The sequence below is a fragment of the Rhipicephalus sanguineus genome, unplaced genomic scaffold, assembly GCF_013339695.2.
Source record: "Rhipicephalus sanguineus isolate Rsan-2018 unplaced genomic scaffold, BIME_Rsan_1.4 Seq853, whole genome shotgun sequence".
Classification (NCBI taxonomy): Eukaryota; Metazoa; Arthropoda; class Arachnida; order Ixodida; family Ixodidae; genus Rhipicephalus; species Rhipicephalus sanguineus.
Genome location: NW_023616135.1, coordinates 19,512 through 40,001, shown reverse-complemented (window position 1 = coordinate 40,001; position 20,490 = coordinate 19,512). Strand labels below are relative to the sequence as shown.

Below are 20,490 nucleotides of genomic sequence, written 5' to 3'. Positions count from 1 at the left end.
TGTCTCGTACAGCTTTAGTGTTTCGTCGGTGCTTGCTGTCGACCTGGCCGATCTGCTGCCGTGTGTACTTGCGCATCGCATGCCGATGAAGGATTTCTGTGACAAAATAGAGGAAATAGTTGTTCTGTGCATGCAACTGCGCTCTCAGTCCACGTGGAGCAGTCTGCCAGTCTACGTGCAAGTCGCATGAGATTTTTCCTGCGAAGCTGGTGTTCCGAATAACCAACCGCCGCGCAAAAAAAAAAAAAAAAAAAAAAAACAAAAAAAAAAACGTGACGTGCTCACCAGGGGCGTAGCCAGAAATATCGTTCGGGGGGGGGGGGGGGGGGGGCAGTGTTCAACCATACTTTAATTAGTATGTTCGTGCGTGTATATATGCGCAAGCAAAATGGAACATTTCGGGGAAGTTTGAACCCCCACCCTTGACTACGCTCCTGGTGCTCACCCATAGCTGGCGCGCACCAAAGAAATGCTAAATAAAACTAAATAAATTTTAATTTGTGGGTTGCGGTTTGAGTTGGGTTTGGGTGAACCTGTGTCCGCACAGTTCGAAAGCGAGTGCCGTGACCAGTAGGCTACGCGCCCACTTCCTTTTTCTTTGCTTCCAGACATTGGACACATTTTCCCACCGCAGCGCAATTCAGCATGCGGTTGAGATTACAGAACTTTCATGTTGACAAGAGCATCCATATCATATACCAACTAGGGGTGTGCGAATATCAAATTTTTCGAATACGAATCGAATACGAATATCCACCTTCGAATATCGAATCGAATATCGAATATCAAAGAAAAGATGCCTCCCCAGTAACAATATTTATTTAACGTGTAGCTATTTAAAAAAAAAACATTAACAGTGTCACTTGTCCCGTTAATCGGGTTGGCAATCGCCGGGCGGCTTCTAAGGGCTGGCGTCACAGCCCTCCGAAAACGCACCACGAAAGCGCGGACAATTTAGAGTTGGTCCTTTGGTGCGCCAGCGAACGCCGGTTGTGGTCCAAAGACCGAGTCAGAGCCGAGAGTCGATAACACAAACGAAAACGAAATATATTCTGGGTTAAGGCAATACAAATATCACAAACACATGCACACTCGGCTGGTACCAGTTACAACTTCACAATATAATTCAGGTGGTGTTACACAACAGGAGCTAAACAAACAGATCGCACGCTACGAATGCAATCGCATGCATTACAACTATTCAACGACAGTTAAAGTCCTGAATAGATAATGGCGTATCCAGTCCACAATCATCATCATCATCATCATCATCAGCCTGTCCACGCCCACTGCAGGGCAAAGGCCTCTCCATGTTCCGCCAATCAACCCGGTCCTGTGCTTTCTGCTGCCACGTTACACCTACAAACTTCTTAATCTCATCTACCCACCTCATTTTCTGTCTCCCCCTCACGCGTTTGTCATCTCTTGGAATCCAGTCAGTTACCCTTAATGACCACCGGTTATCCTGCCGACGTGCTACGTGCCCGGCCCATCTCCATTTCATCTGCTTGATTTCAACTATGATATCCTTAACCCCCGTTTGTTCCCTGACCCACTCTGCTCTCTTCCTGTCTCTTAAGGTTACACCTATCATTTCCTTTCCATCGCTCGCTGCGTCGTCCTCAGTTTAAGTTGAACCCTCTTTGTAAGTCTCCAGGTTTCTGCTCCGTAGGTAAGTACAGGCAAGATGCAGCTGTTATATACCCCTCTTGAGGGATAGTGGTAGACTACCATTCATGATTGATAATGCTTGCCGAATGAGCCCATCCCATCCTTATTCTTCTAGTTATTTCACTCTCATGGTTCGGCTCCGCGGTTACTACCCGTCCTAAGTAGACGTACTCCTTTACAACTTCCAGTGTCTCGCCACCTATCGCAAAGCGCTGTTCTCTGCCAAGATTGTTCCACATTACTTTAGTTTTATGCATATTAATTTTACCTACCTACTTCTACTGTCCGTATCCAGTTCAGTAATCATGAGCTGTAATTCGTCTCCCGCGTTACTCATCAATGCAATGTCATCAGCGAATCGCAGGTTACTGAGATACTCTCCATTAACTCTTATCCCTAATTCTTCCCAATCTAGGGCCCTAAAAACCTCCTGTAAACACGCGGTGAATAGCATTGGAGAGATCGTGTCTCCCTGCCGTACGCCCTTCTTTATTGGGATTCGGTCGCTTTCTTTATGAAGGACTATAGTGGCTGTGGATGCGCTGTAGATTTCTTCCATTATGTTTATATAGGCTTCGTCGATGCCCTGATTCCGCAGTGCCTGCATGACTGCTGATGTCTCCACCGAATCAAATGCCTTCTCGTAATCTATGAAGGCTATGTATAGGGGTTGGTTGATTCCGCGCATTTCTCTATCACCTGATTTAAAGTATGAATATGGTCTATTGTTGAGAAGCCTGTACGAAATCCTGCCTGGTGCCTTGGTTGATTGAACTCTAATGTCGTAATAATTCTGTTAGCAATTACTTTGTAAATAGCTTGTAGACAACGGACAGTAAGCTGATGGGCCTGTAATTTTCAGGTCCTTGACGTCCCCTTTCTTATAGATCAAGATGATGTTGGCATTCTTCCAAGATTGTGGTATCCTCCCCGTCGAGAGACACTTCGTATACAGGGTGGCCAGTTTTTCTAACATAATCTCTCCACCGTCTTTCAACAGGTCTGATGATACCTGATCCTCACCAGCGGCTTTGCCTCTTTGCATTCCTTTTAGGGCTTTCTTTACTTCTCCTGTCAATACTGGTGGGATGTCAGATTCCTCTGGGATTACTGCTTCTTACGTTTCATCCTGACTGTCTTGGCTGCTGTACAGATCTCTGTAGAACTCTTCCGCTACCTCAACTATTCTATCCATATTGGTTGTGACCTTGCCTTCCTTGTCCCTTAATGCATACATTTTTGCCTATGCACAGTTTTGTCTTCGTAGCTTTGAGGCTTCTTCCGTTCTTTGGAGCAGTCCACAATACTTGGACGGTAATCGAATGCTTCTCTTCAAGGAAACACTCACGCCAGCTCCAGCGTTGATCGTCGTAGCTCAACCGTCGTCGTGACTTGTCACGGCTACACGGTGTCGTCATCGGATTCTTCCAGATCGACGATCGACTCCGCCACCATCATAAACACGTCTTCTTCGGCTAACGGAGCCCACTTAGCACAACTTCACCATCACCGGGCCGACTTACTCATTCCTTCACTTCTTCACTGACTTTCACTTCTTCTCGACTGCGTTTGCACGCTTTTATTCCTTCTCCCCCGGTTTCTAGAAGCGCGGGAGCGTTCTTCGGCGTGCAGTACAGCTGAGGCTAGAGAAAGGGCGAGAGCTTTCTCGTAGGTTCGAGTCGCGGCGGCATCTGGCGGCATCGCTCGGGGATGCGTCCCCCTTCCTTCTAGAACCATCGAGGATTTGCCGGGCGTTTGATCGCGTCTGCGCCTGGCTCGATTGGGTGAGGAGGATGCGGCGCGCCGGCGTCTTTTGATGCTTGTTTTTTCGTCGTTCGCGCTTCTTGGGCGCGCGACTCGCGCCGTTCTGTCGCGTAGCCGTTTGAAAGCGGCCGCGCGCGTGCTTTATTAAACGCTAATTTGTGACAAACAGCCTGACTGGCAACACAACATACACTGCTATTTCCAGAACACAATGTCCAGGCTAGCACAATGCACATCACAACACAAGCAAATATCACGGCACAATGAAAGTAATGACTAGATGTTATCATGAAGAAATATGAGTTGCTCCACATGATCAGGCAGCAGGCGCTCCCTTCTAACAGAGACCCCCCCCCCCTGCCACTGAAAAGGCACGCTCGCTTAGAACAGAAGTGGCTGGTATAGGGAGGTACATGGGGCAAAGCTTTGCCAGGCTGGGGTATCTGAAGGTGCCTACAGTCCGCCACCAGTCACATGGGTCACTGTCTTCTTCAGAAGTGGTCCCGTATAGTGAACCAGTGGTAGTTCGGAACGTTACGGCCGCATAATATTGAAGATGTACGGTTACATGATCGCCAACAGCGCTGCACGTCGGAGATGCACCAGCAATAAATCATACGTATTGGGGCGCTCGTCGCAGGCAGATATCGTGCCTCCGTGTACTTACGATGTGTATCGCTCCTCGGCAACGTTTTTAGCTATACGAACGCAGCAGAAATGTGGAAGACGAGTTATTTATGCATGATAATCGAATCGCATATTCGAATTTTTCGAATATTCGAAGTTATCGAATATTCGAAACTTTTCGAATACACGATTTTCGAATCGAATACGAATATTTGAATGTAATATTCGACGAATATTCGAAATTTTCGAATATTCGCACACCCCTAATACCAACACTTCTTCGTAATATTCCCAATTTCCGAAACACTTTGCGTAGGCGTCTTCCGCCGGCTCGGCAAAGCAAGAGTTCACTGGTCTCGGATTTTATCACCAGATGCTATGAAGGCCGAGGGGAAGAACATGTAGCCCATGACCTTTAGCTAAATAACGAATACCGTGTGGCGTAAGCGGTAAATATTTTTTAAGGGTCTCTTACTCAATTTCTCTCGCCCCAGACTCAGTAATGAAGCGATGTCATCACGAATCTGATTACACGCGTGCGATTGGCCGCTGCTTGGCCGCAGCGCAGTTAAGCCGCGGCTTTCATGATTGCCGCGATAGATGTGGTTGCAGACTTAGAACCACGCAGCGAAGGTCTCTTCATGGAAGCAGCTGGGATTTTGAGTCTTCTCAAAAATTACTTTGGGGACGTCATTCCTCATAGTCAACCCCATCTTACGCACGCTGATCGGGGAAAATGTCGTGGGGAAGGTACCGATACACACATCAAAATGAGGAGGGGTGACGCAATTTGATGGCAGAAAGCAGTGTGTGAACGAGTTTCTGATTTGAAAAAGACGAGAAAGAAACCTTACAGGAAAGCCCATATTTAGTTTTTTTTTTTTTCGTTTCGTTTTTTCATCCCGATCGACGTCTGCTCATGAAAGCTCGCCTTAAGATTGGAGGTTGACATGTCTGATGAGTTGGTAAAGGGCTGCTCGATCGCAACCCTTAAGCAACAAGACCGTGGGCAGCGCTTTCCCTTACCGATTTTCACTACGGTTTAGTGGGAAGGACCAAGGTGGTTTAGGCCGAACCAGAAGAAAACGATATTTCAAGCGATAAGTTCCGTGGCGAAGCTAGGAGGAGGTTTGGGACGTTCAACCTCCCACCGCCCCGCTATTATTACATTTCGTAGATGAATGTATATGCACACACATACAAAAACATGCCATATCACATGTAAAGGGAAGTCAGAACCCCAGAAAAAAAAAGCTTTTGTCTACGAGGTACGTCATGGTTAAATTCATGCTTATGTGGAAACGGGCTTACACCGAGCTTTTTGTCTTATTGTTATCATGGGCTTGGATATGAGCAAAAAAAAAAAAGAAAAGGAGAGAACGAGAGGCATTCCGAAGTCGTGGCGCAGAGACGTGCTCATGCAAGGGCTACAGAATATAGCGCAAGCCTTCACCTCCTCGAGAAAGATTTCAAGACAGAGACACGCTGGACCATGGCGAAAAAAGCAGTGCTGTTTACCAAACAAAGCGCCGACAAAACTGAGTGTCGGAAAGCCACAGGCTTCCAGAAGATTCTGTTTCGTTGTTGAAGGAAAGAGCACCATTAACTAGTCAGTGGAGTCTCCAGCTCACGGGTGGTACTAGGGGAGACGAAGGCGAGAAAGGGGGATTGGAACAGTGTGAGGGCATGCCCCACTGGTTTCGAACCTGTAGGGGCGACCTTTCACGAGACGCGGGCCGCTAGCGGCCGACTGTGTCTCAGGAAGCCCCGAGCGCATGTCGGGCGGACTCGGCTCGCCCCCCCTCCCAATGGCACCCGGGGCACTTGTCCCCCTGCCCCTCTCCCCCCCCCCCCTAGTTACGTCACTGCTGCGAAGAGAGATTAACACCGAAGAGGTGAGCGCAGACCTCATTTTTGCCAAGTCCCGTGTGGCTCCCTGAAAGACAATCCCTGCCGCGACTTGAGCTGATGGCGGCATTAATTGGGGCTCGAATGGCTGCTACCTTCAGAGCGTAACAGGCCGGCCCATGCCAGGTCTGTGGTCAGACTCCACCATAAACAGTATTTGTATAAAGAGCACAGCCAAGGAATGGGAGCCATTTGAGAGAACCGCGTGGGAAGTACAAAGCTGAGCAGTCGGAGCACGGCCGGTCTGGAGGCGCGCATCGCTGCGAGCGCGCGCCTCTAGACCGGCCGTGTCCGGAGCATGGAGGCATTGTCCAGAAAAGATAACCCTGCTGACGCGTGACAACGGGCATGAAGGCGGGTTCCTGCGTGAAAAGTAGGCTGTGGTGGAACGGACCAAACTGGTGGCCGAGACGACGGAGTATGGGCCCGTAATGAAGGAGAACACTGCTTGCTTCAATTCTGTGTGAAGATGCTGCTGAGCGATGAAAGTATACCGTTAGGTCGGATTATTTTTTACATGATCACGTATTGTCAAACTATCCACCATCGCCTTGGTTCCGCGGTTGTTGATATGACAAACCGATCACTTCCAATCTGTCTTACATTTCCTACTGACATGCCCGTAAACGACAGCAACTACTACACTTCAGTGTTTAATGCGGATTCCTTTGTGGAATGCATAAGTTAAAACTGTTGGTCGCCAATAATTCATGCATGATCCTGAAGCAGCACTAAATAAATTTTGCTCTTTATTTTTGATGGCAGTCTCGAGTAACACGCGTACTGTGAAATGTAGGAAAAAATATAAATACCCGCACAACCCATGGATGACGGTTGGTCTTCTAAAAAGTTAAGGACGAAGGAAAACATGTACAAGAAAACAAAACGTCAGCCCTTTAACACTGCACTTGCTAGACGATCGATGTTACTGTAAATTATTGAACATTTTGCTTAAACGGACAAAAAAAGCTTACTACGAAAGTAAATTTGTACAGAATAAAAACAACCCCAAAAACCAGTGGCAGCTGCTAAACTCTTTTCTTAATAGGTCGTCTGGTGATGCCCATTACAAAATAAATTATAATGGTCTAAGTCTCTCGGAGCGAATGAAATTGCGAATGCTTCTCGGACTACTTTTTCCGTTTATTCTAGTAAAACCGGCGTGCGCAGTTGCATAGCACATTACGCCGCACACCACAGTCGTTCTTTTTGTTACCAGTTACACCAGATGAAGTGTTTCCACTATTAACAGTCTTAAAATACGGACCTGGTTTAGATAGCATCTCGTGAGAACATTTAAAACTAGTTGCACTTTTATTTCAGCCACATTGTGTAATATTATTAACCTGATGTTTAAACACGGATTATTTCTTCATTCTTGAAAAATGCCAAGATTGTTCCTATTTTAAAAAAGGGACAAACAATTAGTTACTAACTATCGTCCAATTGCTATTATTTCCTGCCTAGTAAACTCATTGAGAAATTATTCGTGAAACGTCTTAATAACTATCTAGCCAAGTTCCATTTTAAAGAATAACCAATTTGGTTTCCGCCCTGGAAGTTCCATCATCTTGCTGTGCTGTCTCTAACTGACTACATTAAAAAATGCATGGACTAGGAAATTTCGTAGGATCTGTGGTTTTTAGACTTCACTAAAGCTTTTGACACAATTAACCATCAAGTACTGTTTAATAAACTTGAGTGTTACGGTAAATGGTCCTGCGCTAATATTCTTAAAAAACTATTTACTTGACCGACAGTATACGGTACGCGTAGCGGGAAACATTCTCTGCAACCAAATGCATTAACCAAGGTGTACCACAGGGCTCAGTCATAGGTCCTTTGCTGTTCATTTTATATATTAAACGATCTTCCGGATTTTCTCAATTCATCCGACAAACGATCATTGCATTTTATACGCGATGACATACCATATCTTCATCTGACATATATTACTGTTCTCACTTCACGGCTAAATACTGCATTGAGTAACATCATTGAACTGGGCAGCAATAATTACTTAGTTCTTAATCCTTCAAAAACAAAATATATGGTGTTTAAGACTGCTCAAAGGCCCTTAACAATTATTCCCGACTTAACACTTGGGACTCATTCTATACCCGCTTGCGAGACGTCACATTTCTTGGCATACTCTTGACCCTAAACTTACATTCCGCTGTCATTTCCACCATCTCAAGCATATAAAACTTCGTTTGGCATCCGCGCACTAATCAAGCTCGCCCTTCTTTTCTCGTGAGGCTCTTCTAGCGTTGTACTTCGCTTTCATTCATAGTCACATTAACTATGGTATCGTTTCATGGGGGAACACGTACGCTTGTCACTTGTCATCAGTACAGCATATCCAAATCAGTCAATACGCATTATCACTTCGTTCCATGCAATCTAATGCTTCTGTGTTACTCCACTCCTTCAATATCGCCTGTCATTCGTTTGCCAGTACAACATAGTGTCCTATTTCACGAAATGCTTCATAATAACCTCATGCATCCACTCGTGGACGTGATTTACTGCTGAATAAAAACCTGACGAGATTTGAGCTAATAGAATTTTTGTTACCACAGTTCACACTAATTACGGCAAAAAAACATCTGCATTCACTGCTATTTCACTCTGGAATGTTTCACCTACATCTATCAAATCTTGTGTTTCCCTTCCAGTCTTTAAAAATGACCTTAGACATCACTATCTGTCTAAGTGTACCCACGTCATGGCTGCTGTCTAAAAGATTTTTTTGCTTGTACTTTGAATTTCTTTTGTTGTGCTTTTTTCATGTTTAACTGATTTGTATTGAAATGTTTCACCTATTGTTTGATTTTTTTTCTATAATTTGTTCATTTGCTGCTGTTAGTTATTGCCACAATGCTTGTATAATGAACCGAGGGTCCCACTACAGTTTTTACTTTGGGACCCTCGCCTGTATATTCGCCAATCTTGTATACCTTTTGATATCATAAACTGAAACTGAGAAACTGAGAAACTGATTTGTATTTATCAGCACATTTACAGTTCTTGTTCAGTGTGTCCGGCGTTATTACAGCACGAAAGGGCCTTTTTTAACTGGTGCGCACAATATTAATTCTATATGTCTGACAGAGAAAATGTAGCGCCGCAGTTATTGACAATTTCTTGAGCAGTCGTTGAGGGTGGTCTTTCTTATGTATAACGACTGGAAAGCGGGGGCAGCTTTTCTTAGTAGGAAATAGGCATCGATATGATTACGAATTTTGATAGTTAGGGAAACGAATGTTTCGAATTGCAAAAACGCTGGCAGAATGGACGCAGTCGACTTTATGCATTCGACTAAGACGACTCGAAGGAAAAAGTGATGTTCTTTTTTCTGCACTTAATCCTCCCCCATCCAGCGAAAGCCTTCTGCACCTCACCTGGTTTAGCACTGCCTCCGTGATCGGTCAGCCGATCACGGAGGCAGTGCAAAGCGGCGATGCTGTGATGACATCATCGTATGACGTCACGTCATGTGACTATAGTGACGTCACTAAATGTTAGTCATGTGATCTTATAGTGACGTCACGAAATTCGCCGCTGTGCGACGTCATGATGACGCCGTGTGATTGGAAGTTTTTGCAGCTCACCTGGTTTTGCACTGCCTCCGTGATCGGTCGCCGATCACGGAGGCAGTGCAAAGCGGCGATATCGATGGCGTCACTATGGCTTCATAAATTTGGCTATCTGTGACGTCGCGTGGTGACGTCATCTCGTGATCATATTTTTTTCCATGACTCGTGTTGACGCCGCCGACGACCAATTTTCGAGTTTGATGAGGCATCTAAGGCCTTAACAATGTGAAGTAAGGGGTTGGCAGAGCCCGAAAACTGCATCCGAACAACTTGATAAAGGTATTTTTGATTGCGATCAAGGCCGATACCGATATGATTTCTCGATATAGATAAACAATGGTCGCTGCTGCAAGGTCCAAAGTTATCCGAATCGAGTTTGGCACAGGTGTCAGCCAGACCGAGATGCGTAGACCACAAACGTCGGGATTCCGATTGGCCTCATCACTGTTAAGAGCGACCATGTAGCAGAACCTGATCCGCATCGGCCCTGATCGCGATAAAGGTGGCCGTGTGACACTGGCACTACTTTCCCTGCAGGGCATGTTCCTCCACCGCCCTCCTTCTGAAGCTTTCTGGACCTAACGTAGTTTTGCACTGCCTCCAGGATCATAGAGGCATTGCAAGCTTCTGCACCTCACCTGGTTTGCACTGTCTCCGTTGTCGGCCCACGATCACAGAGGCAGTGCAAAGCGATGATGTCATGTGAGACGTCACAAATTTTGGCGATCTATGACGTCATGATGACGTCATATGGCGGCGTCATTTCTTCCGTTTGATGAAGTATCTAAGGCTTTCGCCTTAATAAATCGACGTTTTCTGACTCGTTCCCGATCATCTGAAAGTATACTGAGAGAAGTGTAATCGTACTTACGTAAACAAACACAAGCTTTTGCATCGGAAAGTCGCAAGAACATGTATTTGAAATAAAGTAATGAAAATAACTGTCAACAGTCGACTGCTGATAGGGCGTGGTGCGATCATTGTACTAAATAATTTTCAGTCTCGTTACAGTGCGGTGAAGAATAGCAATATTCAGCCAAAAGGGCCAAAAGAATGGTGGGAAAGAGCGCTGACACCTTTCGCCGATTTTTCCTACTGCTTACCAAGCTGTACTATCAGCGTCAAATGAAACACCGACAGCGGAGCGCGCTGCATAAGCATTAGGAACTGTATAGTGCGCGCCGTCCTGTCATCCCCGTTGACAGGCGCGCACACCGGATTAGGCAGCACTGCGCGATCAAAAGCATGAATGTGGCTCACGAGCGGCAAACCGCATGGGCGTATCTATCTGTAATCATTAGGGTGTGAACTGCACCCCGTGCACCATAGCTGGCGTTTCATCCGGAGCGTATATATAGTGCGTGTAACAAGTTTTAATGTGCATACAACTCGCCCAATCCACGCTAGTTGTCCGCAATAACCCGCTGGTCGGTGAACTTGTCAACTTTATTTTGTCGGTAAACGTTTTGTGTACACGGGTCCAGATGACTACAATTCGGAGAGAAGTGTGAATTTTCGTTCAAGTGCTGTTTACGCAACGCCAACTTTTGCGAATAAGCTCTAAAAATTATCGCGCTTCGCTTCCAAAGCAGCGTATACACTCTCGTTAACTCGCTTGGCGAGACGTTCGCGCTTTCGTGTAAGCTATTTCAACGCCATCCGCCCCAGTGAGTTACGCTACTAACTCGGGGACATGGTCCTGACCACGATGCCTGTGGGTATTAGAAGATACGTTAAATGTAAACGTTCTTAACCTCCTGTAATACTGGCAGCCATCTACAGAAACTATCACTAGAAGAAAATAGAGCTAGTAGTCGAGGAGCGCCGCGCACCGCGAGCGAACTATAATGAAAATGCAGTTGTTCTAGGCAGAGCCTAGTAGACGACAAAAGCCGAACCCCCCTATTTGCGTCACCGGAGCGCCGGTCGCAGTGCCGCCATTGGTGGCGCACGAGGCAGGGGCGTAGCCAGGGTGGTTGGGGGGGGAGGGGGAATTTTTTGATTTTGCATACACGCACGCATACAAACGGACGCACGAACATGCAAAAAGGATGGTTGAAACCCCCCCACCCCCCCACCTCCCCTGCCGGAAAAAATTCTGGCTACGCCTCTGGCACGAGGCGAATAGTAATACAACAAAACACCGCGATGCGAGCTGCGAGCTTGACGTGATTGGAAGGGGATGCACCCCTTCTCTTTCGTAAGTGACAAAGGGGCAAGCACTGTTCCAGATAAAAGTGACTACGTCACAGATGCAGCTAGGCGTACTTATTCCTTTGAGTAATACAAAAGTAGAAACGAAATTCAATCGTTCAGTGTATTTTGTGATTGTACGTGGGACGCCGCTTCGATAGATAAGCCGGCAATACTTTGAACATTTCCACCTATATAGCTATAGTGGGAAGGTATTTATTACATAGCGCATTCGTGGAATGCTTGTCCTCGCGCAGAGGCTCAGTCGACGCACTCCGTGTTAGGCGGACATCCGGAGATGCCTGAGGCGCAGCACACTCCTCCTGCGTACGGACTGCATCGATAGGCCCCGTACTCGTTGCGGCAGCAGGAGCCCGAGCTGCACACCATCCACGTAGGACACGGCACCGAAGGGTCTGTGGGGAGAAATAATGTATACGCACTAAGTATGGATCCCACTACCGTCGTCTTTTCAGCCACTAAACATTTTCATCACCGTATCATCCAAACCATTCATCAGAATGTTGTGTTTGCACACTGTACAAACAAAACGACGGACCTACTGTATCACTGATTGATTTGTTCCATCATTTTGAGCATAGCCCCGCCACGGTGGTCTAGTGGTTATGGCGCTCGACTGCTGACCCGAAGGTCGCGGGATCGAATCCCGACCGCGGCGGTTGCATTTTCGATGGAGGCGAAAGTGCTTGAGGCCCGTGTACGTAGATTTAGGAGCACGTTAAAGAACCCCAGGTGGTCGAAATTTCCGGAGCCTTCCACTACGGCGTCTCTCATAATCATATCGGTTTTGGGACGTTAAAACCAACAACTATTATTATTATAACATCTTGAGCATATGTGAGCCTGCGTACGCTACATAAAAGAGGAAGCCGGAGATCAGCCACCGGATTGTTCTTTATCGCTGCTCATCGCGTGGCGATAATTTGATGACGCAGGACGGCGAGCGGCGATACAGGCGGTGCTCTTGCAGCGCCAACAGCGTGAAGCAATAAAAGAGAACAATAAAACCAAACAATAACAGCTCAATACGCTTCAGAAAGGTTCGAGTCGCCATATACGCTCAGCTTTCACGTCCGTCCATTTACGTGGTTGCGCGCAGGGGCGTAGCCAGAAAATTTTTTCGGGGGGGGGGGGGGTTCAACCATACATTATGTATGTTCGTGCGTGCGTTTGTATGTGTGCGTGTATATATACGCAAGCAAAACTGAAAAATATCGGGGGGGGTTTTGAACCTCCCCAACCCCCCCCCCCTTGGCTACGCCCCTGGTTGCGCGTTAACGTCATTTGGCCACTTTGTTAGCTTTTTAACTCCGATCTCACAAGAATAATGCATTATGTTGTTAATTCTACTGGCAGCCTATGTGAGTATGCTGCGCTTTTTGTATCCCCTGGGATTCATGGCCGAATTGCCAGCTCAAAACGAGCGTTGAACGATGAACCAAGCACAAGAAAAATATCAGCTATAGCGAACTTTCCGAGTACGAGAGGTTTGGATAACGCCTCCTTCATGGTCCTTATGACAAAAGAAAGCTCTCTCCGTCCGAGAAACTGCTTCAGCCTCTTCAAACAGATTGCCGTAAATTGTCCAGATGCGTCTGTATCAGTCAAAAATTTTGTTCCTGAGGAAACGCTGCTGAGGTGCTAAACTTATCCATTTGCTCAACAGAAGTTTTCTCCTCGAAGATGGCGGTGAAGGTGAAACGTCATTGTCGGCGTCCTACGTCAGGCGCGCAAGGAGGCGGAGATAGTGGGTGCTGACTCCAGGACGCTTTCTGCGTGGACCCACTCTTCCTTCAATGCCTGTCTCACGTCCTGTGTGCATTAGGGCTGAGAAACTGTGGCACGCGAAACCCGACTCGAGTGCGCATCTAGACTATACCTCTTTCAATAATTTCTTTCGCCAGGAACAATACTACGGCGAGTACAACACGCATACGTACGAATTTGCACTTTAAAGCAACTCTCCGTCTTTTTTCAGTTAATCTGTTGTTTTGTGAACTCGAGAGAACATGTTAAGACCTAAAAACATGACAATGGCGACTAAATAACTACATGCTCGCTCATTTAATGGTTGCGCGTGAACGTCAATTTTGGCCACTTTGGTGGCGTTGTAACTCCGATCTCACAAATAATGCAACATATTTTTACATATTAAGTTAGAACACGCGAATTAATGCAACATATTTTTACATATTAGTTAGAACACGCGCTTGGCTTTATACTTCTGGGGAGTTAAAAAAAATCGAAGGTGACGTCTGTTTTTAATGGAACTTCAAAATATTGCATCTTTTGTGACATTCCTTCACTTATGTATTTTTAGTTTGCGTTTGACGTTATTGTCGGCAGTGGTATTTGGCACAATTTGTTAATCTAGTATGTGGCAACACTCATGGAAATTTTGGAATACTAACTATAGTATAGGCGCTGAGCAAAGAATCTGAAATCGGGGCATTATTGAACAATATTCCATATTCGCGATTTTTTCTTAATGTACTGGCAACAAGGCTACAAGATAAGATTTTCAAACTCACGTTACATAGTATGTTAAGAAAAATTTGGGACTCACCGCTACAACAGTTATTCTGTAGGATATCGTCAAAATCCCATTTTCGCGCAATTCGCGAAAAGTGGTTCTGACTCAGTGGAGACTTTCGAACTTCTTGGACTAAGGCAAAATTTTTTTTCGCGAAACAAAGACTGGTTTCGTGGCCCTGGGTCTCGGACAAAAAAAAATGTACTTTTTTTCAGCGAAATTAAACGGGGTCGGCGAACATGCACCGACGTTCTCATCTGAACACACCCTAGAAGCGCAGTACGCTAGCGTAGTTTGCATTCTTCATTCTATCTGAAAGCAGTCGTTTGTGGAAAGATATCAAGCGACATCGTGCCAGGCAATCGAGCGACGAATGAGCCTATTCTCTGCGGCGGGCGCGCAATGTAATGCACACCACTGAGCCTTACTCATTCCGACGAAACTTCCGAAGCACCTGATCCTCCGCCATCGTTCAGACGGCAGGATCCGCACGCAACAAACAACAAATGGTCGTGAAATCATTCGGAAGACACTAGCGAGGAAAATGAAGTGCACTCGACGCTGTTCAGGATGAAACGCGGTAAGCTCTTTTCCGCCATATCCGCGCACACAAGCACGAAGGGAACAAGGGTACACATAAAGTCCCTAAAGTCCCTAGAAAAATCTAGGGACTTTAGGTACACCGAATGCGCACATGTACCAGCATGCTCCGCTGTTGCCCGCTATGTGGGCAACAGCGTGCGGCAGGCGTATGGCCCATGCCAACAAAACAGTGCGCTGAAATGAAACACGACGATGGTTTGTTCGGTGACTTTCGACATAAATTCGGCGGATTATTGGTCCGTTTATGCGATGAACAAATCATGTAGAAACGCTGCTCACAAGCGCTAACTGCTGGTCTTGCTTGCCTGCGTTTGGGCGTCGTCGTTTCGTTCGCGGCTATAGTATCTGCGCATCAAATGTCTGGTTTCGACAGGAAAAGTTGTACCCTGGACGCAGGACTTTTTCTGCGATTATGATTTGATTCTTCCTACTGTCCTAATCGCCTAATTTAAGCAAAGAAATTCGTAGTTTCGACTACCACGTCGTTTCTCATCAGATGTAACTTGAGAAAGCGAACCGTTGACCCTTCAGTTAACCTCTCATGACAACCTGCCGGCAACAAGTTTGTTGGCGTTTTATTCTTCAGGGGCTCTTTGAAAAGAAGTGGAAAATGTAAAGCTGCCGACAGCGCAGCGCGTCGCATGTTATATTATTTAGTTTGTACATCAAACTCAGGGCCTTGTGGCCAAAGCCCCAAGCAGGAGTGCAAGAAAAAAGCAAGGAAACAGCAGAGAGCGGAGAGGCAGGATTGCTAACCAGAAAAACTGGAAAGAGATCGTGCAGTTTGAAAGTTAGAATAGTTAAGAACAGAAGCGTAGCCAGAAATATTTTTTTCGGGGGGGGGGGGGGGTCAACCACCCATTTTGTATGTTCGTGCGCGCGTTTGTATGTGCGCGTGTATATATGCACATGCAAAATGCCCCCCCCCCCTCTATATGGCCCCCTCCCCCCTCTGGCTACGCCCCTGGTTAAGAAGGAGAGAGAGAGCACAGACACGACATCAAAGTCTGTCAGTTGGACTTGTCCGGAGCACGGCATCACCATTAGCCTACAGCCGCCTTAGTAAATATGTCGTCGTTAAATATGTTCGCAATGCCTTCGTCGTCTTCATCTACAATGATTTTCCAGGAGGCGCAAGGTACACCGTAATATACAAGATGCTAGAACGCTATATTAAAATGGAGATTTGTTCCGATTTAAACGTGACACCTAACTAGAAGAGGTAAAAGGAGATAAAGATATCCAATCCTAACAAATTAAGCTGCTGCGATAGCGAATAAGTCAACGGCTTGTAGCTTGAAATGAGGCGTGGCCAGCAAGAAAAGACGCGCAAGCTAAAGACACGATTACAAGCGGCGCCACCACGGCACCGCCGTTGAGTTCTGGCATATGCATATCGCGACGTCATTTCTTTTGACAATTAAAGGGCCCCAAAGCACCTCCGATATTTTTTCATACATTTCAAGTAAACAAGCGTATCGCGTGCAGAATGCCGTCACGATCAGCGATGCCACGCGAGACATCGCTAGAAGCCGCGGGCGCGCCACAAATTCCAAGAAACAATTTCTTCTCCGTCTCCGGGCCCTTCCCGGTCTTCCTAGTGACGTGTGTGACGCCAGCGTGTTGAATCTGTGATGCGCTATGCAGGCGATACTGCGATTGGTCGAACAGTAACCTACGACTTCCGGTTTAGTCTGCAGGCAGCTGCCTGCGCTCCTTGCAGTTCTTTGTCGTGTGCCCGCTGGTGAATCGGCAACTGCGGCCGTAACGCAACTGCCAAATCGCTAGCGTACCAGCAGTCACGCCTAGCGGTCTGATAAGCTGCGCGTACTGAATCCGACAGTGTTTTGCGATGGCTTTCACGCATCAGGTGCTTGGCCCTGCAACAGCGCCGACTGCGAAAACGAAAAGAACGCGACACGTGTTACACGTGCGGGTCCATCATGTTGGCGATCCTTCAAAGGATCGACCACATGATCGCGCAACACAGGGTCCATACCGGCACAATTCGTACGAGTACGGGCCGGCACGGCTTACAACAGCGGCTAGCCGAGAAGCTCGAGGTTCGCGGAGTCTCGGCAACCGGAAGTGCCACGCTGTTCGAAGAGCGCGTCAGCGATGACGGTATGTCAAGGTGAGATTGGGAGGGGAACTCGGCAAGAAGGGCAAAGCGGCTTTGGGAGAGGAGACCAGCGGACGAGCGGAGGGTAGCGAAGGAAAGAGTGAAAAACGAGCGATCGCAGCGTTTCGATCTTCCAACGCGTGTAACTGCGCTATTACGGCACCGTTTCAAAAATTACTCACGACTACGTGTCGTTGTACACTCGTGCACAACTGGTCACACTACAAACTAAATGTTCGACCTCTGGGTGGTTTAGGGCCCTTTAATATGGTCTTATCTTACCGGTGCAGTAATTCAGACTGGCGGTTATTATGATACATTGCCGTAAACGTACTGCGTAATTGAGCCACCTTTATGACGGGACGAAACGTGTCGATTAACTCGCTCTATCCTGCCTAGATCATGCACGGATAAAGGGGATATGTCCGCACGTCCACCGCCTCGCGCACCCCCCTCCCACATCCCTAGTATTTTCTGTGTGCAGCGCACGCGAAGGCTATAAATGACATACCTACGAGCTCATTTTAACGCCCCGATAGCGTCAGAGAGCTCGTTTCGCAGAAATCCGCTGTCGGTGTCTTGGTTGTGAGCTAAAAAATTAGGGTTGTCCGTGAGGCGAAAGTTCGAGATAGATGCAAATAAAGAAATAATAAAAAAATCTCTGGTTCGAGTGAGAATCGAACCAAGACTTCTGCGTGCAAGCAGTTGTTGGCACCACAGAGCCACGCCCTGTGCTTGTAATTGCTTCGGGAAAAAACAAAATACTACATGAAGTCATGTGGTGCGAGGAATGTCATTTAACACCGTGATATTACGTGGCAGAAGCGTAAAATCACAAGAGGCGTCAACACATGTCAATGGCGCAACGAGTGGTTGTGTTAAAGGCCCACCAATTACAAAGCACACAGGCATACTTAATTATCATTACCGGCGACAGCATCAACGACGTGTGCAGCTGCTCAGGTGCGCGTGTTGCCTTTTTGGACGCGTCGTGGATACTTCGCCAATTCGGAATAATTATGTCGTATAGCACTTCGCAACTGTACGTGCAGTAGGCATTCTAGAATAGTCGGGCCAATTTACACGCGTTCTTTTCCTTGCTGCATGGTCGAGCTGCCACCGAGAAGCGAAGCCAAGCTAGTGATTGAGAAGGCGATGCCAACAAGGCGCTATTAGTAATCGCTGTCGCGTTCTACTCTTGAAGGCGAAGCTCAAGAGTCCTCCAAGTTCTTCCTTGCTGCTACTGCTTGGATAGGTCACTGTATTAGTATTCCAATAAACCTATGGTTGTTATATTGATCGTAAGTATTGGCATAATCAGTATCATCATCAATAACATCTACAGTCGGATACCCCCATACCCTTCGAAAAAGAAAATTTGGATCCGCTCATGGCTTAAATTAATATATGCATTTATCATACTGGTAAGCTCCATGGGGCAATAAATACGCAATACATGTAAAACGACTTGAGCGTTTGGAAAACCATTATATCAGATGAATGATTACAGTTCAATCCAATGCCATCCTGCCCATTCAGCAGCGGATCTTCAGCCGTCACTCATCAACGTTCTTCTCCTTCATCGTAAGATATTTCTAGGCAGGCCTTTCTTTTGATAACCTCGTTAACAGAATAATGCCACGTTCTGTGAGCGCGATAGCGTTCTCTTAACCTTAATTCCGTTCCAAAAATACGAAGTTAAGGGCACTAAAGAGAAAACCATTTTTCTCGTATCTTCGCGATACCAAAAACACCGCGCCTGCTGCGAGAAGACGCTTGGTAAGCGACAAAACGCGCCAGAAGAAAGTGAGGGTGGCGACGCCACCTTGAAGTTCCCGCACCAGTCGCCGTGACGTCATAGATTTTGACGCGGCGTCTACTAGGGCCTACGTAGTTCTTAATGGTAACAACGAAGCCATTCTATCTTCTGAGGGAGCCAGAGACTTAATATACCAAGTTTCAGGAAATTTCGTTAAGGCAATGTGGCCAAAATACGAAAAAACGCTTTGAATCCTTGACGTCACCATCGGAGATTTCGGCTAGCTATCTTTAAAAGTTAAACTTTTGACATTGGGTTTCTCATCAAATAATGAAGCTATGGTGGTGAAATGAATGACACTAGAGTTTTCGGAGCACAATATATAGCCTAAACTAAATTATTTTTTCAGTTCAGTGTCCCTCCAACACTTTGCGTAACTATATAAATGCAGTTTGCAATCGCATCCCTGTTATATTAAGCCATATTTTCAGTACATTTTTTAAGCAAATGAAAAAGGTTTCCACCTTTCATAAACACATTTCCATAATTACCACATTTCTCCCCTTTTTTATTCTGGTATAATGTTATTCTAGTAAAACTCGTTCACAATTTGTACATGTTTCGGTAAATAAGTTGTTTTTTTTCCTCTTTCTAAGTAGCATGCTTCGAAGCGTAAACACTTTTGTTCATTACAACAGACTTATGTTCCTCATTGTTTATTGCTAAATTATTTGCAGAACATTGTTTAGTAGTTACATAATTGTTCACCCTTTCTCATAACTTACTCCCTCCGCTTTCCAATTCCGTGTCATTTCTTGCTCGCAGTTTTATTTACTGGTGTTCTAATACTTTTATCTATGCGCTCAAAATACGAGCTCCTTTGGCGGTTTATGCTTTGAGACGTGCAGATGATCCATTAAATACGCAAGCTCGTTTGTGTGCATGTCTACGATAACAACAATTAAGCCTGTAGTAACCTATATTAGTCTCTTTTCAAATTTCAAACTTCGCAAAGCATTCTAAAGGTCTTGCATATCTTACAAGCAAGACACAGGTAGCATCGCTCCCTCACATGCTGTGGGAATGTCCCGTCCAGTACCAGAATGTTACTGCCGAGACCCTCTCGTCGAGATGGTGCGCTGCTCTGCGCAGCTCCCACCTCGACGATCAGCTATGGGCCATCCAGCAAGCCCGCGAGGTGGCGAAGAGGCAAGACCTCGACGTCCCCACGTGGGAGGCCTAGGCCAAGGCACTTAAATTGCTGGTTGATAATAAAGTTTATTCCTCCTCCTCCTTCTAAAGGTTGTTTTGATACCGTTACATCGATGCAACACTTATTAAAAATTTACTGAACGGAACACCACTCACACGTGGCCCCGGGCACGCTTTTCAGGCTGGGGTACTTCTTGGAGGCGAGGACAGTCTGTCCGGGTTCTTCATTCAGCGAATGGCACATATGACCTTTTGACTGGTCGAAGTGCTCGCACTGTGTGCCGCGTGGACAACAGTGCTCTCCGTCGTCGCAGCACTGGGCGTGCTCGTGAGGACAGCAGGCGTATTGGAGGGAAGCTGAAGAACGCGCCGAGGACGAGGAATGGGCGAAGCAGCACGTCGAGTTCCGGTGGCAGTAGGTGCCGTCCGGACACTCAATCCACGGTGCTGCGAATGAGCAAATAACACAAGCAAACAT

General features: G+C 46.5%; 1 protein-coding gene across 1 annotated transcript; it reads right to left on the bottom strand.

Moving 5' to 3' along the window:
• Positions 1 to 12,023: 12,023 nt before the first annotated feature.
• On the bottom strand, positions 12,024 to 20,490 carry LOC119378512 (progranulin). Its single transcript, XM_037647624.1, has 2 exons — positions 20,169 to 20,490; positions 12,024 to 12,178 (listed from the first exon to the last, which is right to left on the bottom strand). Exons 1-2 carry the CDS (start codon positions 20,488 to 20,490, stop codon positions 12,024 to 12,026), a joined length of 477 nt encoding a protein of 158 aa, XP_037503552.1.

Coding starts and splice junctions, on each gene's coding strand:
- LOC119378512 (XM_037647624.1), bottom strand. CDS start 20,490: ATGTTTGCTTGTGTTATTTGCTCATTCGCAGCACCGTGGATTGAGTGT. Junction 12,179..20,168: donor AAGCGTGCCCGGGGCCACGT/GTGAGTGGTGTT, acceptor TTCTCCCCACAG/ACCCTTCGGTGCCGTGTCCT.